Below are 26,290 nucleotides of genomic sequence, written 5' to 3'. Positions count from 1 at the left end.
CCAAAAATGACTGAGACATTTCCCAACAAGCTAAGAGTGATGTCACAGAAAGCTCTTCACAATAACTTTTACCAGATATTTTTTTTTCTTAGAAGGTAAAGAAAATCATGAGAAGCCACAGCACAAAACAAACCAACCAACCAACCCACCCACAAATACAAAAACAAACCACCCGGTTTGAACATCAGGTAAGTAATGGGTGGCTATAAGAAATTCTGAATCCTAATCACCACATGACTGCTTCTTGCTACACTCTCACCAGGCTATCATCCATTTCAAGCTTAGATAAAACCAGATTATTAAAAGCATCAGGATTGCTACAAGATACTGGCAAGTACCTTAGGAGGTCAATGGGTATTTCAAAACTTCCATAAAATCATGGTAAAGCTCTGATGACCATTGCCAACACAGAATCTTTCTGCAAAGTGCCTGAAATAGGGAATAAACCATACAGTGAAATGACATTTGAATGAAGCAGAAAGTCCAATTCTGTGAAGCTCTTAGTACCAAAAAGGTTGTACAAGCAGATAGCTAATGACATTTTGCAGTCTTCTACATGCTCCACAAAGAATAGGCAGGTTTTTTTAAAACACCAGACATATGCAGACACACGTAGAAGCACACCCAGAAAACACCCTGCAGGATGCAGCAACCACGCCAGGCAGCTGAGCTCTGGTAAGAAAAGTCAGATATCTTCAAGGAGATGAAAATCTGAGGACCATGCTGCATTCACCCATTTTATCCACAACTGTCTGTTGAAATACAAGTCTCACTGCTACTAGGAATGAGTGGTAATTGTTCCAGCAATGAAAAGAGAAGCATCTCTCTCAATCTTACACAGCTGTGGTGAAACTGCTTCCCAGTCACTTTTCCACCAGCCAAGCAGCAGCTACCGGTCTGCTAGTTTCATTACTAAAAGCAGCATGCTGGAAGCAAGAGAACAGATAGGCTTGGGAGGGTCTTTGAAATTATTCATAGACTTTCTGCTGACAGATTCAGTAGAACTTTTAACATTAAACAGCTTGCAAACTGAGATCATCAACAGCGCATCAGCTTGTATCAACTATAATCTTTCTGCAGGTTGCAAGCTATGTTCAGTGGGCATTAGCGTAGCTCAAAGCGTTTAAAGAAGAAACTGTAGGGAGCTGGAAAACGCAGATACTTCAAGCACAGTTCAGGATTTCACTGTTGATTGTGGTAATTTTGTGGGGCAGTAGTCACTGTTTAATTCTTGAAGGGAATAATTTGTATTATTTTCTCATTATAAAAATCAGGTTTGTATCCTGTAAAAACATGGAGGGAGGGGAAGGGCGGATTTTAATCTCTCATTTCTTTCGCAATGGGACACTACGTGACTGACAATGCAAAGGCTTTGATATGCCAAGTAATACTTAATAGAACTTCAGTATTATTCATGTACAGAGATGTGAGGTTTGTAACTACCTGTTTTTCCCCAAGAGTCTAGAGATCTTTACAGGTTCAAGAAAAATCCCTTTAAACTTGATGTTTGTGAAAAAAGGCATGCATGCAGAGACATTCCACCATGACACTGAAAGGAAATGAATGCTTCCATTACATGCAGAGTATAGTCATACTTTCATAAATCTTCATGAAGACAATTTTTCTTTTTATTTGAAAGACATTGAAAATCTCCCTTCTTTAGTGATATTGAGAGATATTTTAGATCTAAATTTCCATATCTGCTTTAAATCAAGTTAGTACATGCGTATGTACTATTAATGTCAGCTTATATTTTCCCCTTCACAACCATTTTTCTCTTTTAAGCTTGCCAGGTACATTCTGGCAGTCAGAAAGCCACTGAGATTTACCAGATTCAATCTCTTGCATGGAGGTCCATCTATTACTTCCATATATATTTATATTTAGGCTACTAAACTGCTTTTACACTCAAACCTTCAGTTTAACTACTCTATTAATAGACTATATTTCTGTTCACTTGTCTGTCTTAACCGTGGGCTACACAGAACATGCTATTTCCCTTCTTTCTTGTTTAAAAATATTCTAGAATATTATAAGCACTGAAAAAAAGCAACATTATTTATATTATGTCCCTTCTTCAGAGAAGCTTACAGTCACTGAAATATTGGCTAAATTATCTACTGATTTCAGGAAGATGTAAATGGAGATTTGCCGATATGAAATGCCATAAGACTTCAGACAGCCCACATGACCATTTGCAAATTTTACTTGAAGTCATTCCTTTTTGACTAAAATGTAAGCTAATTTTCATGGCTAACCATCTCTTACACTTAAAGACAAATAGAACACAGATGTGACACTGGTTATTTTCACTAACCTGTGCAGTGTATGACCCTAAGTAAATGAATAATCTTCCCCAAGACCTTAGAATCATCTTTCGAGGTATATATGTTTTACTGCACAAAGGGCCAGATTAGGATGAAAGCCTCCCATACTCACATCAGTGTAAAGCTAAATATCTGGAAAGAGATTATAGGTGAACAAAGACTAAAGCTGTGGGAGGCTATTCATTTTCTTTGTAGGATTCCTCACATCCTACTCAGCAGTGTTTCATCAAATCCTCTACATAGTGAGACATCTCTGGCTTGCCTTGAAATACTATTTAGGGTAACATATCTTATTTCAAGTACTTACAGTAAGAAAGAAATCCAGTATGGGATTTCTGGGGTTGTCTCATTAAATCAATTTGTTAATGTCAAAGGCATGACTGAGGAATTCCATAGTATCTGATTAATTACCTTATAAACCTCATCTACAGGTAATGCACATTGTTCTATTGCTTTTTCCACTCCAATGAAGGACATAGTGAGTCTTTAATTCAGAACTAGGAAAAAGTCTCCCTCTTGATTTCAGAGAGAATCTGTCTACCCTTCATCAGAGACTGCTATGTGTCCTAGAGACTAAATACCTAATTTCACAAAGGCAGGTGTTCCAGTTTGTATCACACATCTGATAGAACTGATTCTTTGGTCAGAATATGCTCTTCTTTCTCTCTCTCTCTTTTTTTTTTTTAATGTTTTGATTTCCCCTCTTCATTTTACTGATTTCACCACAGTTGCTGCCAAAACCAAGGAAAATCTCCCTCTTGGAGACAGTATGGAGGACAGTAATATCCTCACTCTTCTAATCTTTTCCAGTAGAAGAGATCAAAACTACAGGCCCTGCTGAGAAACTGTCCTCTATCAGATTGAGTTTTGCTACTTATGACCACAGGATTTGAGAACTCTCCCATTTATAATTGCAAAAGACTGCCTCAGTTTATTATCTTTGGCCAAGATGCATAGCAGCTTCTAACACTAATGTGAACACCGTAAGATTACACCTGGGATTTTGCTGGTTTATCCAAGGACACAAGGAAAGGAGCACAATAGTATCTTCCATAGTTGGTCCAGCCAAAGAGGACCCACAAGCACGCTCACAACATCTCTTGGCAGATATACAACCAGAGAAAAAAGTACACAGTCATCTTGCTGTTCTGTGAAAGAGGAAAGTAAATTGAGCTTTTTGACATGTGATCAGGATTTTCCAGAAGCACTTACTAGAAGTGCTCTCCCATTCTTGAAGTGTTTGACTTCACCTGCAATCACATCTCTATCTGCCTTTAGATTGGCCTCACATGGCTCACATAAGTGCTGAAGTCATCCAGGTAAGTGTCACAAGTCAGTACCCTGAACAGCGGGGGAAGTTCTGCTAAGATGAAAAAATTCCTTTGGTGAAAATTAAAGTGAATCAACACAAAACAGCTGATGAGTTATGTTTATCAGATTAGACCAGAGCAGAGGAAAAATGGGGAGAAAGAGGAGAGGGGAAAAGAAATAGAAAGATTAACAAAGAGTTAACAAGAGAGAGAGAAAGAAAGATATCATCACCCTTGCTTCTCAAGAGGGCTCACAGGCATAATCCAAGCTCTTGGGTGGTGGGTGTGCATTCTGGGACATTCTGGGGCAGATTCAACACACAGACCCCCGAAGTTGTGGTCCTTTTATACCCTTTTGGTGGGGTGGTGAAGAGTGGCATGGCCCCTCCAAATCACAAAGAGAGGTGTGCACAAGGCCTCAGCAGTGCAATGCCTGTCACATGTGGTTTCAAAGAGGGAACTCCCACCTTTGCAGGAATTATCTCTTAACTGTTAAGGTAGCAGGCTCTTCTCCAGCACTATTAAGGCCATCACCCTATCTAATGAAGACCGGGTATATCAAACCTTGTGTGATACAATAGCTTCATTATAGGTTATCACATCCAGGGATATTTGGAATATAGTTATTTGGATTAGAAGCAAGTGGGATATACAGTTGATGACTAAACATGCATTGCTGGCATTTGAGAAGAGAAGCCTATATTTAGCAAGACACTTCAATTTGTGCTCAACTTCAACTTCAGTAGACCACCCACATTTTCGAGATAAAATATGCACTTCACCAAACTGACCACAATCTCCTCTCATATAACAGTTATGTGGACTTAGAGTGATGTAAACCTAAAATAACTCCAGCTAAATCCAAATGTTTCTTATACTGATCTATTATATCCACAATCCCTACAGCTACTAGAATAGAATTAACCAGACTGGAAGAGACCTTCGAGATCATTGAGTCCAACCTATCACCCAACACCATCTAATCAACTAAACCATGGCACCAAGCACCCCATCCAGTCTCTTCCTAAACACCTCCAGGGATGGTGACTCCACCACCTCCCTGGGCAGCCCATTCTAATGGCCAATCTCTTTCTATGAAGAACTTCTTCCTACATTCAGTTCTTTACATTGCAAGTTGATTCTTTGCTTTCTTAATAAAATTATTCTTCACATGAGATATATTGGCTCAGAAAATCAACTAACATGGAATTCAGCAGGCCTAGGAATTATGCAGAGACTGTTTTAATCAGTTTAATATTAAAAAGAAGCAATTTTGTTTGTTTAAAAAAAGTGCACCTAGCACAAGTGAAATGAAGCTCTTTGTATACAAGCAAATTAGCAATATTTTTCTAAGCAAGGCTGTGGACATTGGAAATTAAAACCAGTCATTCCATGAGGGAAAAAAAGGGTCATAACAATAAAACTATACTTCTAAAGCAAACATGAATTTCCTTGTTTGAGTGTGCAAATTACAATTAGGTGAAAGAAGGAATTTTTAAATCAAAACAGAGACATTAGACCCAATACAAAAAATGGGGCTCACCTCCTCCCTGTCCCCAGCTGTAGTTTTACTGCTATGGCTCATGCCATATCAGTATACTCTTACTGAGTATTGATGTTGCCTAAACATATTGAAATTCTAAACTATATTACCTTAAAGTTATTTCTTTTTCATTTTTTAATATTCTATGTGTAGCATACCTTGCTGCTGCCTGTGGATGTAGATTGATGGGTTATGATGGGAAACATTTGCTATCGTATCAAGTGCTAACTGCCTCCAGTAACCCTATTAACAGTAAGCATTTCAAGGAACATGCCTTTAATTAGCATTAAAAATAATTGCCAACTATATTTTGTTGCAGGATGCAGAGAACAGTTGATTCAAAACTCATTCCAATTGAAGCTATCTTGGTTTTTTCCCCTGCAGTTCAGGGATACAGATGGAAGAACGGTCCTCACTCAGAAATGAACGGCAACTTCTTTACAAATTATTTTCCAGGTCATTTCACTGAGTGTTTCTCAGGTATTTCATTTCATGCCTTGACAACTGACCCAAAACTTTGAGCTGGCTTACTTGGGAGACAGGCATTGTCTTTGGTGTCCTTGGGTAAAAAAATTAAGTTACATTTGTAGCCTGTAATTCTTCCCTACATAACAGTGAAGACTCCCTCCCAGCTCTTACGCTTTTTCTTTACAATGGCATTTTGGCCTTATTAGGCTCAGAAGCAAAACATCCATATCCTTATAAATTAGAAAATGTTTAATAAGAATGAGCTTGAACAAATTTTTATTATAATGAAAGGATTAAGGTGCATGATAGCATTAATATTTAGGAAAAATTAAACAAAATTGCTTTTTGTCTGCGGCAAACTATGTTAAATATTTAATATCCCACGTTACAGGGGCACCATTTCAACAAAGGGTACGACAACCTTTGTGTTACGAACCTTCATTTCAGTGGTTCAAACTCAGTTGGATAACTTCTGAAAGCTAAATCTGACATTATGTGAAGGTATTTCTAGGCAGTGAGAACAGAGACAAGCTTCCAAACCGGCGCAAAAAACATCGTGCAAACAGTGGGTCTAAAGAGGCCGTCTCTTGTGGGCTCTGCTGACCCAACACATGGTTTATTTAGAAGGGAGCACTGAGTTTAATTGTTCTGGAGCTTATGGGAAGCCTTTTTGTTGCTTTGTTTGGAGCGTCTGGGTGTATTTTTAGACAGCTTTGAAACACACCAGGAAAAAAAAAAAAAGTTTAAAAAAATCATGCAAGTATTTTGAGGTGATGAATAGATTTTTTTTTCAGTAATTTAGCAGTAGATAACTTCTATATAAATACCACAAGGGTAAATTCTAGCTCTCAGAATAAGGGAATATATTATTTTACAACTAAAAAGGTCTGTTAAATCCCGCCAGGAGCAGCAAAAAGCTTCTGAAACAAAGCAAACTGTTTTTTGCACTCTGAAGGTGTGGAAACATTCAAGCTTTCTCTAGGAGTTCAAAGATAAATTTCTGGAAAAATAAACCCAAAATAAGTATATACTCAAAGCCAAGTTTGACCTGCTTACAGCAAGGCTATGAATAGGAAGAAATTTTAAGGTCATGATGTAACAGTATAACACAGTAAATTTGGTAGTAGATTTTTATTGGTTTCGGATCATTGAACTGAGAAGCAAACAGAATTGAACAAAAACTCCTGAGTTTGCTCCAGAGCTGAGCCTTACAATGACCTTGAAGGAAAAAAAAAACCAAATAATTAAATTTTAAAAAAAGAAATCTATTATCCTTTACCTTTATATCTCCTCCTGTAAAATGTGATAACATACATTAGTTAAGCATTAGATGTCTATCGTGGGATGGACTTTGAACAGAAGACATCAAAACTTTTGAGCAGGCTGACAAATCATCAGCCTCGTACTCTATGCCCCACAAAAACCCAAGAAGAATTACCCTAACTTTCCAAAACCTCTCAAGGTTTCATTAATTACTTTTAAAGCCTTCCTTCTACCTCAGTTTTCATTCTATCCACCCAAGGCAATAGCTTTCAACTGTACACATGTCCTGGGCAACTATTAGCTATTTGACTAGGGAGTACTGTGAGAAGTGCAGCCCTTTTCAACTTCAGGCCCTGACTTCACCTCCAAGTACTGGTGAATTTTTATGTCTGTAATATAGTGCATTTGTTTTCAACACACTGGTTTCTGAAGTTCATGTCTCAGATACAAGGAAATAAACAGGAAACAGGAAAGGAGAGTAGAAATCAGTGTCAACAATGCAGCAGTAGTTGTTAGCTTCCAGATTTTCTGACTCTTGCACACCTAGCCACTCAGATATACTACAAACATTTAAGAGAAATTTCACCAGTTTCCAGTTTTATATATTGAATAAAATAAAAAGATGAACAGGCCATCATTTAAAAACCACAGATGTTTAGCTTGAAACCGCAACAGAAGATACCCAGCGCATCCTTTCAGAAAGCAGAGGTAAAAGATGAGCACTGTTCACCAACTAGAAGTTTGAGCCCTATAATATCATTTTACTGTGCTAGTGGTAAATATTTCAATAAAATTGACCTAAAACAATTTAAAAATATACTTAAGCTTGACTTCAATAACTGCATTGTGTTACTATGTGTTAGAGAGTTTCGTGACATTCTAAGCTGTTTATAATTACACACGCGCACAAAAGTGTTTGGATACTAACCATAAGCAGAGAGTATGGAAGTGCATTTTGAGTGCAAAACCCAAAATATCAAATATCTGTGTAAAACATATTCCAGTAAGTAGCTTTTATCGAGGCATTAGTAACCATTAACTTCGGCGGCACGTGGCTCATTCTGTCAGGCAGAACATATTAGTGATACTTGTAAATGTTGTCTGTGAATATATACACCACTTGTGCATCTGCTATAAAGTATCTCAGCTTCACTTACCAGAAGGTTTTCTAAACCTTAATCCACTTTTTTTTTTTTGGTGGTGGTTTCAAGCGAAATAGCTTTTATTAATTACATGTTAAAGCAAAGCTATAAACAGCCTTTATTTATGTTAGCACAAGATTCTGTCAGTGGATGTAGCTTTATTTCATTGCACTGTACTTTCAAAGAACTAAAACCTTAAAAAGAAACTCTACTAACAAGTTTGGTTCGAACCTAAAATTGCTTACCAACTTTTGAAATAAAGTGAAAACCTTCAGTTTCCACTGTAAATGTTAAAGTATTGTAATGCTAGGCTGTGCTGACAACATATAGTTGGAGGGCAGAAAGTGTACAAGCATGAAATCCCTCCTTCAAGAAAGGAAAACAAACACTAAAACCAAAAATAAGAGTAAGTCTTTTGACATGAATCCATGGAGTTTTTACTGCTATCACTCCCTTTCCCACATGTACAAGCCGCTTTGATTGCCTCAATGTTTGGTAGAGAATGGCTTTCCTTACCTGCAGAATTTCAGAGGAAACCACACAGTGGCAGTACTGTGAATGTAAATGCTATGCTCTATTGTGCAGCAAGAGAAGAGTCTTTTAGGAACTAAAACACAGTTTCTCATTCTTGGTTATAGTGAAGTTCACTGTTACTTTTTATAGAAGACATCCTGGTTTCTATCGCTCCAAGAATGGAAGGAAAACATGCAGTCGACATGTAATTTATTTCCTTCTGTAATTTTAGCATCTAGAGGCCTCGGATACAGTTAGTCACACATCTCACTCTGGGCTACTATTTTCTCTCCATTTTTATTCACTCTTTCATTTCCTGTATTCAGACATGTTTTTGAAGCCCAGGCTCTTAGTGTAAACTTGGAAATCGTTGCCAAAATAAAAGGGAAGAAAACAAACTGAAGGATCATCCCCCACACAAACATACACACACACATACCCCAGACATTTATGATTCATCTAGGTTATTGATTTCTATACTTTCATAGTACACAGATACCAGTTGATGAGAATTTGAAATGACAAATCCAGAACACACTGTTCATTTTCACTGTACAGTGAAACTTGTCCAAGAATGCAGCCACACAGATCACAGAGGCTGACTTCTGATGTGTGGGTATCTCACATGGGTGGGGTGGAAAGTACTTTATGTAAGTCTGAAATAACTCTCAGTAGAGCCTACAGCTAAAGAAATGGGAAAGCACAATGAATGTCTCCTACATGCTGCTTTAAGACCTCTGGAATATGGATGAGCACTCTACCCTTCACACCTGGACTCTTTACCAACAGACCTGCAGTTCACCGTACATCAGTCTGAAAGGGAACACTATCATCAAACCCACATTCACTCATTGAGACAATGGCAGCAAAGCAGAATTACATCTGTTAAAGAAAAGTTACTCGTATTTTCTTCTGTGTAACTAATGTCTCAATATGTTTTCCCCTCTTGTTTTTGTGCTCTGATTAAGACTCTCAGATTGCACCTGCACAACAGTGGAAATTTCCTTCCAGGTGATCATTCTCAGTACATGATTAAAGGCCAACACTGCATGTAATTTACTGGTTTTAAAGTCTATGTGCTTTTCAGACAGAAAAGTTAACAGTGAACATAGCCACACATGCTCAAGGAGCGTGACATACAGCACTCTGACACAGGGATTTCTTTGTTTTCTACTTGTACTGAAAACTATATATATCCATGATTCCCCTCTAAAACAACTCCCTCACCACTTGACCAGGTGCACAAACAGCATTTCCCCTTTTTACTCCTTTCAAAGCAAGTATTAGACTTTTGCCTGCAGGGATTAACACACAGTGCATCTCAATATGGTTCCTTCCCTGCATAGCTTGACTTACCTTGCTTTTAGCTACAGAGGCTGCTACTGAAGGAAAGCCCTCCTGACTGTACCTGCAGCTGCACTTTTGCCCTTGCTGAATCATTCCTCAAGTTCACATAGTCCATGTGAACCAAGCATTTTTGAGTAGAATTTGCACAACTGCTTCCACCAGTACCCCCAGAATAGTGATAGTGCCTCAGGAGAACCAAGGAAATTGTGTTTAATAGAAAGAATACACACATGCATATATATATATATATGCACACACACATATATATGCCTCCCCTTGACTGACTGAACTGCATTTAAAAACAACCATAAGACCATTAAGCTATCCAGTAGAGTAGCAGATGGGGAAAAATTATTTTCCTTATGATGGCTAAATTATTGTATCACTGTTAGTCTCAAAGATATCAGGTGCTGGTGCTTGTTAACTATACTGAGAAAAATGCTAGAAGAACAGTTTATCAAATATTAAAAGGCATTATAAATTATTTTAACTTGAAAATTCCTCCATTTCATTCTATGGTGAATCTATCCTTTAAAGATGACTTTCTTTTTATCTTGAGCTGAATCAGCTTGTCCTATAAATTTGCTGAAGGGTATCACAGGTTTCCAATAAATTAGTTTGAAAAATTCTTCCATAGAATGAACACAGGTGTTGGGTTTTGGGGTTTTTTTTTGACAACAGCACCTGAAAAAGGTTGAATAACAGTGAAACCTTCAAAGCTAACACAAACACATTTTTCTTTCAGTCTCAACAGCAGTTCCCAATGTTGGAAGCCACTAATTTTGCCATTTGAAATAAATTTATTGCAAGTCCAGCTAGCCAGTGTAATTCCCTAATAAATTTATAACTAACTGCTAATAAAAAAACCCTAATTGTCGAGCTGCTTTCTTTTCATCACTGGGCTTCTCATGACAAAATTGCCTCAGCCATACTGTGGGCAGACAGCACCTGAGCAAAAACCTGTTTACATACCTCTGAACAGACAGGACACAAAGGCAGATCCCTCTCATCTCCAGGACCCACCATTTTCTCTCTCAGATTGGAGGCACTGAAGAACAGTGGTTCTGTGAGAGTCAGAGGGAATAAGGTAACAAAATTGCAAAAGGCAGAGCCTGAACAGTACAAAGGAGTCAGTGCCTGAGAGAAGGAGGTAGGTCAGGGCAGAGCAGCAGCACCACAACCCAGACCCCACCACACCCTAGAACACCACCATTGCTTCAAAAGCAGTAGCCTAGCTGAAATAAATACTTTATGGGTTCTTTGCACAACTGATTTTATAATTTCCATACATATCTCACTGTTAAAAACCAAAAACAGTTACAGCACTCACACTATCAGGGATTCAGGAGCTGGAAACCCCCCCTACCAGTCAGGAAGAACAGAACTTACCTCCTGCCCCAAAACCTTCAAACCGTGCTGTGGGAAAAGAAAACGCCCCCCGAGTCTGTTTTTCAACTACCGTCCCACCTGTAGCCAATGTAATGGCCTGATGGCAAACACCTGCACTTCACTACACAGCTCACCCTTTTAACTCATCTGCATGATCACCTGTGGGTAATTCCCAGGTGTGGGGACTCCATTACAGATATTGGAGAAAATCTTCAGCCTTGCTGCCCAGTGTCCTGAGACCCCATGCAAGTAAATACCAACCCTGCAAATACATCAACTAAATAGCAGGGAAATCTGTTTGACAGCAGCCACAGAACTGCTGCATTGTTCAAACCTATAGTAATGGTTCATGATTTCCAAAGGGTTGGATGACATTTCATCCAAAAACCAGCACTTCCTAGCCCCCTTGCCCAGCACAGCCCTTCCACTCCCCAGCAGCACTCTTATTTTCTAGTAGCAGGGAACTGTCAGCAAAGCCATCAGCTTTCCACTAACAACCTAGATTCTCACCTTTCCATTAACCAAAGTGTCTGGCAGATAGTTATCCTTGTGCTACCTTGACCAGTGCTAGACAGAAAGACTGGAATTAGTATTTGCTGCCAAAAAAAAATATGGATACCTTATAATCACATTAAGAGAGCTCTTTCTAGCTGTTCAGTGTCAGAGATGCTTAATATAGGGGACAGGAAAACAAAGTTTTGTTTTCAAGCTAGAATTCAAAATAATAGTACTCAAATCAGTTGAAAACAAACAAAAAATAACTTTAGCCACTGTTTCAGTATCTAGAGATGCAGAAATGATCTTATCTTTATTCTTCTATCATTAAATTTTAATTATCTCAAAGCAATGACATATCACACAGAAGTTACTTCATGACTTATCTGTAGTTATCATAACATAAAAATTATGGGGTTATATTTTGGTTTATATACAACTATTTAATCCCATGAGACAAAGTTCAAGGCACAGCATCTATTAATGTTCTGCTCCTGCATTATCACCTGCCATTATTTATTGCTTATTTTCTCTACAATTCTCAATTTCCACAGGAGAACAAAATGCTCTTGCCTTCTATTTTATGTTCCATTAAAAGAGAAATTGAACTCTCTGCTATGGCTTTTACCATGGCACTTCGAATATAAGGCAGGTGCCTGATAACCATCTCACTTTTATCAGAAGGTCACAATGAATAGTTCTTATTACCATTTCCTCAGCACTAAATATAATTTCATCACAGAAAATGGATGAAAAAAAGTTGTTGTTAATGATTCAGACAAACATTTTAAAAGATTAGGATGGATATTTTAGCCCTAACTTTACTTTGAGCTGTGTTTCTGATATATTGCATATCCTACGCTTTAACTTCATGTGCCAATTCAAGTAGAACAACGGGGTTTTTAAATCATGTGTTGAAAGATCCTTAAAGTTGCAAGGCAAAGTGAAAGAAAGCCCAAATTTAACCTGACTGTGCTGAGTCCTGGTGCACTCACAATTATATTATGTCATAGGTTATTACATCTAGTTAAATTCAACTTATCTAGCACTCTCCAGACCATTAAAACATTCTAAAAGAGATCTTGCATTTTCTGATTACAGCTTTTGGCTCTTATTTGTGTAGTCTTGTGTTAACAGTCTGATTTTCAAGTACATTTCTTGGTGACACTTAGCTTTGTCTGTGTAGGGCTCTTACTACCAAGTACTTACGGCTGATAAATGCCATTCTTAAGAGAGGTGATTTTCATTCTGCTTCGCTCCATTAGTTCAAAGTGCAAAATTGCAACGAAAAGCTGCAATGTCCTCTTGGTAGTTTGACTCTGCTTTGAGTTCAGCCCTGCCTATATTTATCTAACTTACAGACTCATTTTGGGGGGAAAAAGCCTCAATTTCATATATATATATATATATATATGTTTTTTTAAAACCTGCCAAGGTCAGAGACCCAGTTCTGTGAACACTTCTGTTAGAAATCAGTTCCACCAAATGCCCATCACCTATGAAAGAGAATGACCTGTTTCAGGACAGGATGTAATGCACAGCTCTGGTCATACCTTGCAACCACTAAACTCAATAACATAGACTATAGCAGGGAAAACCTACAATTCAGTTGTTTTAAACTGCCATAAACCATTTCATTGTGATTTGCACTGGTCATGGGGGAATTCTTTTCAGGCAACCACAATTTAAAAAGATTTTTAATTTCTCAGCAGCACATCAGCAATTAAGTTTATAGATGATAAAAATGCACGTAGCAAGAACAGACCCATTTGTTTCCTGTGTGTTTCAAATCTTTCATGAATAAAGTAGTGCCACAGGTAACCTTTCATGAATACAAGTTTAGGGATCACAGAGTGCCCACGATCGATGCAAGGAACTCATGTTGACAGAGTATATGGGAAACAGATTGAGGTATTAAAGCACATAGCCTCTGGTGTTTTAGATGTAAATACTATAACCATCAAATATTTAGACTCTTATGTAAGCAGTATGTCATTTTTTAAACAGTTACTGCTTGGAATAAATCTTTAAGGATGGAATTTTCAGAAGTGCTCAGTATTGGCCTAACTTAGCTCTTACTGAAATCAATCATAAAAATTTCACAACTTTGAAAAAGGACTTTGTCTGTTTATATGCTTCCACAGCAGTAAGCACAGTGAGTCTGGATCCTTGCTGGAGCCTTTTGACACCGTTGTAAACTAAATAAATTGATTTACTGGAGATCAGTTAGTTAAATGATGAGGAACACACACATATAAAATAGCTAGGGGTTTTGAATGATGGTTTAGTGGTTCTTTGGAACATCTTCATTTTCTCTTTGAATCCTAAAATTCATTTGCCTTCTTCTATATTCATTTAATTTCCTTATTATTAATTTTCCCAAACATAGTTCCATGCATCTTAAACTTCCAGTCAAGTATGCAGTCAATAAATTTTAACCTTCTTTCTTGCACAAACTAATCTCATTTAGTTTGCCAAATAAACACGTTAGTTTGGAGATCTGATTCATACTTTGTGTCAGCAGAATATGACCTCTTCTCTACTTCCACAAAAGCTATTGCTGGTAAGTGTTATGTAACCTACTCTGTATTCCCAGGAATAACCCTTGCTGGACTGGGAAAGGGGAAGAAAGTGCGTTTCTTTTATGGGTTTGTAGAGGGGTTAGGGCTGCTTCTTTTGCTATTTCACAAGATTCTCACAAACATTAATTTACCCAGAGATTGGCTTCAAAAACAGTTATTTTACTTTCAGATATATGCCAGCCTTAAAGCTGTCTAAAAACATCTTATTTTCTCCCAAAGAGCTACAAAAAGACCAAGACAATACTCCTTTGCACTCAGTGTGGGATTTCAAAAGGTCAATACTGCAATGTCTTTTTCCTTATTTTCTCCAAATAAAATGCTACAAGTTACTGAAATGGAGTCTGTGGTTCCACAGACAATTCTCTAGGCATTTTCCTAGCAGCTGCTAACCTTATTCCCTCACCTGTGCTCCAGCCACTTATTCCCACCTATCTCACTGCTCCTCCAGTTGGACCCATACAGCTGATTTTGGATCTAAGAGATGAACCAGACCAAAACTAAATCCTCTTTCTCAAAATTTTAGTTTTAACATGGGCCAGCTCCCAATCTGCCGATCCTATCCAGAGCTGTAGTAGCGCAAGAAGGAGAGCAGCTTAGAGAAGCCAGATCTGCACCTGGCAAAGGTTGCATCAACACGTACCTGTGCCATGGGAAATACTTCTGAACCTCAGAAAGCATTCTCTCACCTGCTCCCCCAAGAAAGCAAGAACAAGCACACATTACATTATAAAACTGGCAAAGGAACAAACTTCAGAGAGTAGCCAAAGTTGTGAAATAGGCCACAGAAGGAGTCAGGTAATGATAACAGCTTCTTCATTTCTTTACCTAAACTCAGGTGATGTTATCACTAACCCTATCCTGCTATATATTTTATAGTAAGCAAGTCTAGTCTTTCAGATTAGCAAGCTATATATATATTTAGTGCTTTATTCTCAAACTGTTTCACTACAAATGACAGCTCATTTCACAAACAGCTTATCTTATGGCTAAAGATATATAAATACATACTAAAAATGCCGCTGAAAGTCTCTGAATGTATAATGCAGCCTGGGAGACATGGTAGTGATTGTAACACTGCATTGTAGACACAAATGTTAAAGAAACTTGGCAAGAATCAACACATTTTAGCTGCTCAAAATTCAGATTTTCTCAGTCTTGTCCTCTTCTGATGAATGGAACATATGGGAGTATTGTTCATAAAACTTGCATTGCTTTTCTTGATGTCTACCAAAATTCCTCATCATGACAATATTTACCAAAATACATATAGATTCAAATTTGAATTAATTACCTAGAAGTTCTTCTGTACTCCCAGGTTTACTGGAAGAGAAAAACACTTCAGTAGCAATGTGTTGTGAGTATTTAACAGTAGATGTTATAGCAACAGAGGTAGTAGAGTGCTTGCTAGGGAAGGCAGCTATCCAGTTAAAAGCCATCAGCGCCGAGTGAGATAAAAGACAGGGAAGAAAGTAGCTGCTTTGCCAAGAAACAGTTTGAAATCTGACATTATAAACAAAACACATGTAAATCTAGGCATAAATCCTCTCTCATATGCTGAAGGCTCCATAATATTTTAGCTAGCATTATTACTTACAAACAAACAATTCCTGAAACACTGCATCACAAGTGTGGAACAGCCTTTAACCTTGTATTCATCCACTCAAGAGCCATGTTATTTATTATCCTTTATCCCTTAATTACGGGAACTTCACCTACTGCTCTCTGCTCATTTGAAATGCAGAATAAAATACAATGGATGTCTGAAGACTTAACAGGTGTCAACCAGATATTTGCCAGCTACCACTACTATTCTACTGGGAGGAGTTGCTGTTCTATAAATACTAATTAGAGTTTTGCACATGATCTTGCTGAAATACCTAAGGTGATGAGCGGCCAGTTGTTACTTTTAAAAGATTAGCACAATTTGAAAAACTAATGTCCCCAATGAGGCAATGCTCACACTGAATAATCAAGAGTTATAGCTGTTCTCTGCCCAAAGGGAATATTTGCTCACTTCATCATTTGGAAAATCTGCTGCCTCTCAAACAACTCACTCTTCTATTTCACTTTGAGAAACTTGCTAAACTTCATGCAACCAATGTAATAGTATGTTGCATGTGCTTAAATGGTATTCCTCTTCTATGGCCATGGGATTGATTTTATTAATACCTTCCAAAGACAGAGCTTTTAATGTGAAACCATGATTAAGACACTGTAATAAACTCAGGTTGCACTTACGTGAAGCAGCAAAGAAAAAGACAGTTACAGTAGAAACTGTATTAGCACAGCAAAAATTTCATTTCCTCAAATCCATCTCCCCTCAAATTCTTCACCTCCACAAATGAGACAAAGAAAAAACAACACAGTCAAAATAAACTCCATTGTAGTAATAGAGTTTTTCCTATCTGTAGTAGTTACTGAGAAAAAACACCAATTCTCTAAAATTTTGGTGTAACACTTCTGAAGAAGCTAAATTGATCAGACCAGCATATTCCACTGGCTTAAGATAAAATCTTGAGCTTCATCTTGCCCAATTTGCAATGAAGGGCAACTGATGTAACATGGTGTGGCACAATTCTGCACTTCTGCATATGAGCCATGATTCATTGCGGTGCAATCTGATTCACAAGACTGAAACAACCTTGTGCTATTTAGTATCAACATGGCACAGCCACAAAACTGGAGAAAAAGTATTACATAGAATATTACATAGAATAAACCAGGTTGGAAGAGACCTTCAAGATCATCGCGTCCAACCCATCAACCAATCCAACACCGCCCAAACAACTAACCCACGGCACCAAGCACCCCATCAAGTCTTCTCCTGAAAACCTCCAGTGATGGCGACTCCACCACCTCCCCAGGCAGCCCATTCCAATGTGCAATCACTCTTTCTGTATAGAACTTTTTCCTAATGTCCAGTAGGTAGAGGGACTCAGAATTTAACCTGCTTAGTTTTTTTGGTTGGTTGGTTGGTTTTGGGTTTTGTTTTATTTTTGCTTTATCCTTCCGGGAATGAATATTCATTCATAAACCCATTACCATGTAGAGGGAAAATACACATAATTTTAATCAGAATTTATTTGGCAAGGTTTTTCCATTTCAGAAGAACCCAGTATTTTTCTTTACCATTAAATCTGTTTTTCCTCCACCTTCAGCATACTGCTTCCTCTTTTTCAGTAGCTCATTACTGAAAATGTTTGGCCTTACTTCAAAAGAGAAGAATGTCAACACCAGAACGTCTGTGTCCACATACAGTGCTTCCATGACAGTGATATACTTCATTTACATCAGTAACACGGAGCTGAACCTTGATGCTGACTGCATTTAAAGATCCTACCCCACAGGGCAAAAGAATACAGGTCAAAAATGTTGATCTGTGTTTGACACACTCTACTTCAAGAGCACTTGGAGTGATTTGTTCCAGTCAAGAATCAAACATACAAAATGTTGCAAAGCTCCGAGCCATGTTTGCGCAACCCCATTCAGAATAAACATTAAAATTCACGGTCTCTGGAGGCCAATCTACTTTTGATATGCAGGATTTTGTGAGCAACGTGGTCAAATTATATCTTGGATACAGTGAGAATTTTCTCACTCAAATCAAAAGGGCGTAACTTGAGCATAAATATCTGTTAGTAAGAGGAGCAATGTATATACATTTCCCAAATGCAATAAGGAAAACAGACAATTTATCAACTTAAACCTCAAACCTGACTGTACAGCAAAGAGATTGGAATAGGTGTATGTGACACAGCATGAGAAACTGGGAGAATTTCAGCACAGATCACACACCTCCACAGGCAGGCACAGCAATGATGAGTTCTTCAAATGTTAGTACAGGAGAGTTCAGAGATGGACTGAGCCCTGTAATGTTTGGAGACCATGGACTCTGGCAGCCTTCTTCCTTTTAACTTGATTTTAAACCCTATTGTGTCTCTTCTAAGCTTCTGTAATTAATGTATAATTCTGTAATTTAATTGCATTCTATCAGCTAACCTGCTATGCTGGCTTAATACAAAAGGGAGAGTTCCAATAGTTTCCTTCCACAATTCTGAGTCCTGAGTGCCCTCATGTAAACCTCAGCACTTTTGCAGCATTGAGTGATTCACTATTGCTTGCTAGACTAATATATACAAAGCATCAAACAGGATCAAATCGATGCAGCTGGATATTGCCCCGTTCATGTTCAAGGACCACAACTACCTGTATGCTGTGTAAGCACTTGCAAGTACCAGTAAATCTCATTTCAGCAGAGAAAGAGAAAATTTTGTTTACAGGTTTCACTAGAATGCCATGGAAACAGATAGAGAATTGTAAAAGGCATAATCCAAATGGAAAAAATCTCCAATAAAAGGCATATGTCCAAAACTAATGTGTGTGTTTTCCCTCTTGGAAAACACATGCAGAATTCCTATTAACATCAAGACAGAAAATTATATTGAGTAGACCCCAATATCACTAAGGTCTCTGATAACAGTATGAATTCATATGTACCCTCAAAGTACAGCAAGACATTTTCATACACAGACTATTAGGAAAAAAATAAACTATCTTAATAGAATAATGATCTTGTTTTAAAGAAGAAAAAAATTACAGCGAGAATCTCGGAAACAGGATTAAAGTGTGGTAGTAGACATGTACAAGGAAACTGCTCAGCACCTGCTGCCTACACTGTACCTAGCTCCAGGCAATGTTATTCATTCCTCACTTTCATGGGAGCAAAATACATCCCCTAAAAATATAAAACACAAAAATAAATAGATCTCCAGGGAAATGGAAGAGAAATCTGTTTTAAAAATAGTGAAGGAGCCTATGTGTTCTAGAAAAAGGTCATTTTGCATTGTTTTATAAGATTTACACTTTAATTTGAAACCAAAGTAAGGCATAAAATTTGTATGAAAGCAATATCTGATTTATAGATAAATTTAACACACAATATACTTAGCTGCAAATACCAGGCCCCAGTGAGAGAAGGAAAGAGGTTTCAAAAGATGATTAAAGTACGCCTGATAAATGTGGCCCTGAAATGCCCCAAAAGATTTTTCTGAAGTTAAATAGTAAACACAATTAACATGACTTTTACTACAAAAACACTAACCAGGATGGATTTTTTAAATTAATTTTCAATATTTTTACATGCTCCTATTGAGCTGGAATTGACTCCATCCTCTAACTGTGCTGCGAGACAGTGCTTCTGTCCATATGACCTTACCATATAGATTAAAAACAAACAAACAAACAAACAAACAAACAAACCAACCAACCAACCAACCAACCAACAAAACCCAAACCAAAACCAAAACAATAAAATATCAATTCTCTTGGTCATATGAAGAGGAAGATATGCAATCATAATGATCATATGACCACCAAAGGTTACCATCTTGCGGGTAGAAGTTTTGTGACAGTTGATGGATTTAAGAAAGATACATTTATAAGGCTCAGAAAATGTGCAGCTTGATCAAATGCATTATTAATTCACCAATAAAAAGTAGAAGCTATAAAGGCTTACAAGAATACATTACTGTACACTTCTGGCCTAACCTCACCATCCATATTCAAACAAGTCTCCTAGCTACAGGCAAATCATAGAATTCTTGGGAGCCTTGCATGTATTAGGACTCGTGGCATTTACATATTATTATTCACAGTACACATTTCATTACATTTGCTTTGAGAAAAAGTACCATCTAGACGGGTATTCATGTGTTTCACATGTGCATGCTTTTCTGTACCATATATATTGTGCAGCTTACAACTAGGTTGTTTGGCCACCTTCTGTCTTTGATAAAGCAGACCAGACACTGTTTATTCTCATGAGATCAACTCATATGGAAGAGTTTACTCTCTTCCACTGAGCTCCAACCAAACCAAAACAGGGAGGACAAAGCCAAGCAGCCTCTCAGAGCCAGTCCAGGCCCAGCCCATCTCACATATAGTTTGCAGGCTTTGTTGGGAGACTGCTAGCTGATACAGGGAAAAAATGGGTCAGTCTGTCCTAACAGATGTTTGCTTGAATGGACATCACTTCAGTCAAGCTACTTGAAACAAGACACTGCAAGGTACACCATTACTGCAAGGATGGAAGGGACCTCCAGAGTTCCTGCTGCCCATCTGCTCCAAAGAGAACCTGTCCTCATGACACTGCTTTTGCATGAAAGTTCTCTTCTACTATTAGCAAAAGGTGGATCTGAGAATAAGGTATTTGTTACAAGAAAGTTCCAGGTAAAACACTTTCATCTCATTAAGCAAGTCATTGAAAAGGTAACTTACCATTTTGGTCTGCTTGTGGATTTCACCATTGGAGCCATCCCATCTCTATAGAGGCTTTTTGTTTTGCTGAAGTTGACAACGTTGAAAATTACTCTCTGGGAAAAAGAAACCACAAGAAAACAATACAAAGAGGTCAGGTATTATCAATTACAACTACTGATATTTGATGATCTTTCCCCAAAGAAAGGACTATTTCTCTTTATTCCCCTTGGCAAAAACTACAAGATACCTACCTACACAGAAGAAAATGCACATAGTCATCATTTGAGTATGATAAGAAAGAAGAAAAGATCCTAACTCTGACCTTAGTTTACAGTAACAACTTTGGTGAAACCGTAGCTGATACTTAACAATAAAAGGAAGTGCAAAATCTAGATCTTTACTGGTAGTGGACTGATACTGAAAGTAATTTCATGATGAGGGAAGAAAAAACAAACAGAGATGAAACCTTCTCCCTTTACCATCTGTCTCCTGTAAGTTCTCCTCTGAGTAGTTTTATGCAAAATTACTTATTCTGTTTCTGTTCAAGGTTGGATCTAGCTCATCTCATGTAGTACATTCACTTCTCAGATGCTATATCAAATATACCTTAGATACCCAAAATTTACGTACAGGGAAAAACCAAAGAAAATGTATGAAGACCAAATTAACTTTGATCTAATGTCCCAGGATATACTAATATATTCCATTTGTACCTCTCTCCCTGAATTTCTTTTCTGTAATTATCAGTGAAGGGAGACAACTAAAAATATTTGCCCCTACAAATTCACACTTCTTTTTAGAACAAACTATGATGTTTACATTAGAATAGAGTAGAGTAGAGTAGAGTAGAGTAGAGTAGAGTAGAATAGAATAGAATAGAATAGAATAGAATAGAATAGAATAGAATAGAATAGGTTGGAAAAGACCTTTGAGATCATTGAGTCTGACCTATCATCCAATGCCATCTAATCAACTAAATCATGGCACCAAGCACGCCATCCAGTCTCTTCCTAAACACTTCCGGTGATGGTGACTCCACCACCTCCCTGGGCAGCCCATTCCAATGGCAAATCACTCTTTCTATGAAGAACTTCTTCCTAACATCCAGCCTAAACCTCCCCTGGTGTAGCTTGAGACTGTGTCCTCTTGTTCTGGTGCTGGCTGCCTGGGAGAAGAGACCAACCCCCACCTGGAATGGTTCATGAGAAGCCCAAGAATTAAATAGCCACTGTTTGAAATTAAAAAGTTTTGACCAAACCAGCAAGATCAATTAAGCTTTCATATGTAACATTTTGCAAACCCAGATCTGCTTAGACAACAGTGAATCATAACATTAAAGTGAAAGCAATCTGCAGTGGAACACAGACACAGGAGCTAAGTACAATTGCATTTATATATGGAGCAGGTAGGAATCGAGGTAAACTACATAGCCCTAATTAAGTATCTTTGTACTCAAGAAGATTAAGAAAGTGGTTTTGAGGTGAGGCAGTGCTGAAGATTTTGAAAATGGAAGCACAAGCTGCTAGGTATGCAAACTCTGCAAATTAGTCTCACAAAATCTAAGAAAAATCTGCAAGGTTTACTGAAACTGACTCAAAAAGTAGCAAGTTAAGAAGATGCTAATTCAATTTTGTACCAATGTTAATGAGCAAGCCACACACCCCTGTACATTAGTTTTCATGTATTTTGTCTATTGCAGCATTTTGAGATTTTATAATGGTCATGAGATGAGCTTATTTTAATCACTCTTGATGAAAGCATGCCTTTAATTTACAAAATGTATATTTGCAGCTTTAAGTATTTAGGATATTGCTTATCTGATGAAATATCCCTCTTGGGAGGTCTCTAGAATGTCATCTTCTTATGTTTACAACGTATGCCTATACTTCAGAAAACGATATTTAGGCCTCTATATATTCCATACTCCACACGAAAGCATTTCCCTGTATTAGAATGCTGAGTTTTTTCTCTTCTGTTACTTAATTCTGTTCATATTTGTGAAAACAAATTAAGTTGCAACAAATTGGTTTGTTAATCTTGATGTTTGCATAGAGTGAATGAAACAAACAAGATCTCCAAACCAATTGCCTTAAACTTTGGATGCAATCATGTCACTGTTGGAAAGAGAAAGTTGCTAATTTTGTTACATACTGACTCAGAGCAGACAGCTGGTAGAGAATGTTCTTATTCCAATCAAGCTTATTTTGTATAATGAGTTGGGCAAATGTACACAACTGGGTAAGCAACGTATATAAAAACAAAAATATGCAGCTCATTTAACAAAACACTGCGGATTATAACATTTCAACCACTCGTGTTCACCATGGAGTAAGCAGTTAGCAAGGCATGCAGTTCTCCCAGCATGGCATAGAGTTAGATTGGCAGAAGCAAAAATTTAACAGCACAGAACAGAACTTTATCAGCATACACCACTGAAGTAATAAAGTACACAAACTGAAGCACTCAAATAAGCAGATGAACTGAATCAAGTCTTCCTGGTGATAGTTAAAGCAGTCCATGCAGCTCAGTCACTGAAGTGTGCAAAAACGGAATGACTACACTATACACATCTTAGCCAGAAAAATATGCAGCTTGCTCACTAAGGTATGCAAACATCTTTGAACTGAGTGCTATAATAAAAAGGTTATGATACAGCAATCAAATGGTTGCTGAACAAATCTAATTTTTAGTTTAATTTTTGTCTATTCTGACATTCTTTAACACACCAGTAAAAAGCAATAGGACAAGACATACACTTACATGTTAAAACACTCTTTCCTGGTCTCTATGGTTTCTTTATGAATTACAGGGAATGACAATGGGTGTCATTTAATAAGCAATATAATTTAGATACTCAAAAATGGGGTGGGAACCCTAGTAATTCTATTTTTAATGAAGTTTCAAGTTAAGAAAATACCAATTAGAATAAATATACTTCCAAATTCTCTAGAAATTGCTCTGGTCTCCAGAGCATCATTCCAGAGAACATGCCAGAAAACTTTACAATAAAAATACTTGCATTCATTTTGGAGGATAAGACTACCACTATCCAAACTGATGCTGTACCAGAAATAGCTGTGTGATTTCACATGTTATGATACACTGTCAATCTACTGCAATATTCTGACAAATTTCTGGGTAGATGGAAGAGTCACAGTGCAGAAAAGCCTCTCAGAACACCACCACCTAAGACCACGCTATTTGGGGGGGTGCATCAGGATGTATTGTGGCTTCACAGAATGAAGAAAGACAACTGCTGCAGTCTCAGGCTCCATGCATGGGCAGACAAATCTGATTAAAAAAGTTATTGAACATAAGACAAAGCAGGCACGTTCTGCCTCCTGAAAGAAGGAAGATGTCCTCTTTCCATAACATGTGCATCATTATGCATTTGGATGTATCTTGCTGCTGAAAGCATTAAGAGAACAAAGTAAGGAAAGGTTTGGTCCTCCCTTTAGCTTTAAATTTCCTGATTGATTCTGGTTTTCCAAAAAGTCCTTTGCAAACTTCTTTCAGGAATTAAAAACACAGACAGGTGTTAAGGGCTGCTCAGTGTTTTTAGCACAAGCAAGATAAAGATGAACCTTAAACACAGAGGGAAAAGATGGCTGAAATTGATCACATATTTTACCTTACCACCAGAAGTTACAGTTTTCTGACTGGGGCTGGAAGGAGCTGTTAGGTTTAGGGGGGCAAGTACACATGAGAGTGGTTTTAGAGCTGCAGAATGATCATATGCAACATAATAATCCAACAGGTCTGTGTGAGGGTGATTTTTTTCTCTCTCAAACATTCACTGTCCATATTCTGGCAGGTTTTCCATCTGAACCTATCAACTGAAGCAGATATCCAAAAGAAAAGTCACACCTTTGCAAAAGGTTAAGTGCTTTTCCCCAGGATAAGGACACGCTAGGTCCATTCAAAAGGCTGCTGGGTTTATTTCACATGGTTTTCCCCAACTGACTTCTCAGGAATAGCTGAGCCACTTTGGCTGACATTAAAAGAAGTGGAAAAAAGAAAACCCACACAAAACAAACAAACAAAAAAAATAACCCAGCAAACACCACAAAATTCTGCCCGAGGCAAACACCTGGCACAGGAAATTTTGTGTCAAATCACGACAAGTATGAGAAGTTATAACTAACTGAAAATAGGGTTTGCAGTAGGAAAGGTCAGATATTCTTAGTATTGATGTAACATACACAATTTAAATATTAACAATTATATAATATGGTTAATAGTAGTAGCATAATAATGTCAATGCAGTGGACCATTCTGCACACCACAAGTGTGATACAAGCTTCACCGTGAGCTTCCAAGGTATGTGGGGGACCAATTGCTGGAAGTCAGGTAGGAAAAATTTCACCATTTAGCCATACAAAAAAAACCCAAACACAAAGAGGACACCAGAGCATTAAGTAGTAATACTAAGACCTTTCAGCCAAAGCCAAGTCTCCGTTTTTGTGCTCTGAATGAGGATTAAAGATGCAATGGTCCTGAATACCATGGGGCTTTGCTTCACTTTCACTGCTTGATATCTTCATCTCCCCTTCTGCTGATTTGTTAGATATTACAGTGTTTTGTGAATTCCAGAACCATGCAGTTTGGGTAAGAATCTTCTTTATCCTGTCCTTTCTTTTTTCTTTTTCATTAAATGCCTTCTCTGTCTTTTACAAATGTAAGTTTTCATCCCTTTAAAGGGCAGGTCTATTTTAGAATTACACTGCATTAAAAAAAACCAAAAACACAACACCACGTGCAAAAAAACCCAAAAACCAAACAAAAACACCAACCCAAAGCAACACCACTACAAACAAACAAAAAAAAAACACAAAGGAAAATGAACTGCTCAAGCCAGCCCCGTGACTTGCAAGATTTTGAGTCACCATTTCTAAATGTGAGAAACTGGCAACGTGGGATTGTTGCCTTCTCACACAAAAAGTGCTTCACTTCTGTATTTGTGTCAGAAGGTCTTTGGGATCTTTCCTGCCAAAGCACCTTATACAAAGCTACACAAAAATAAATGATACTGAAGGGACTTCAAGACGGAGAGGGGGGGAAAAAGTGTCACCTGTAACTGTTATCAGTGCTGAGGAAAACAAGTAGTGTAACAGGCAGCTCCGTGCAAAACCTCCAGTGAAAACTTACAAATCACATTTTTCTGACCTTTTAAAATTTAAATCATTCATTACTGCTAACATTTTCAAATAACCCATACTTTCCTCTGTAGGAACACATGTCCTTTCAAATAGAAAAGTGTTCAATATTGAAGGCATTTAGTCTTTTTCTCTTCAGCTCAGTTTTCAAAACCTGCTGATGCTCAGGAGAGGAAAAGTAAATCCTCAGCCACAGAGGGAGGATGTTGGGAGCATCCAGAGCTCCACCAGCCTGGCTAATCAGATGCACCTGTATCTTGTTAACTGGAAATTGTCAAGTCCTCAAAGGTAAGGAAGTCTGAGGAAAATGCTGCAGAAAATTCTCTTCAGTTTGTAAATCACAGGATTCTTTTTTTTCTCCTGGTAGAGCTCTTCATTTAGTTACTTAAAAGAAAGGAATGGAATGGAATGGAATGGAATGGAATGGAATGGAATGGAATGGAATGGAATGGAATGGAATGCTAAAGTCTGGGATGATACAAGATCAACATTAACAT

General features: G+C 37.7%; 1 protein-coding gene across 2 annotated transcripts in view; it reads right to left on the bottom strand.

The window, feature by feature from the left end:
* BEND5 (BEN domain containing 5) overlaps positions 1-26,290 on the bottom strand; it is a 638,947-nt gene that overhangs the window by 381,543 nt on the left and 231,114 nt on the right. For both annotated transcript variants that reach the window (XM_054164948.1, XM_054164949.1), the window contains exon 4: positions 20,656-20,750. In XM_054164948.1, coding sequence (XP_054020923.1) covers positions 20,656-20,750 — 95 coding nt within the window. The remainder of the gene's footprint in view (positions 1-20,655; positions 20,751-26,290) is intronic.

Source organism: Dryobates pubescens, chromosome 11, assembly GCF_014839835.1.
Source record: "Dryobates pubescens isolate bDryPub1 chromosome 11, bDryPub1.pri, whole genome shotgun sequence".
NCBI classification, from domain to species: Eukaryota; Metazoa; Chordata; class Aves; order Piciformes; family Picidae; genus Dryobates; species Dryobates pubescens.
The sequence above is the reverse complement of the archived record's forward strand: the minus strand, read 5'-3'. Positions and strand labels throughout refer to the sequence as shown.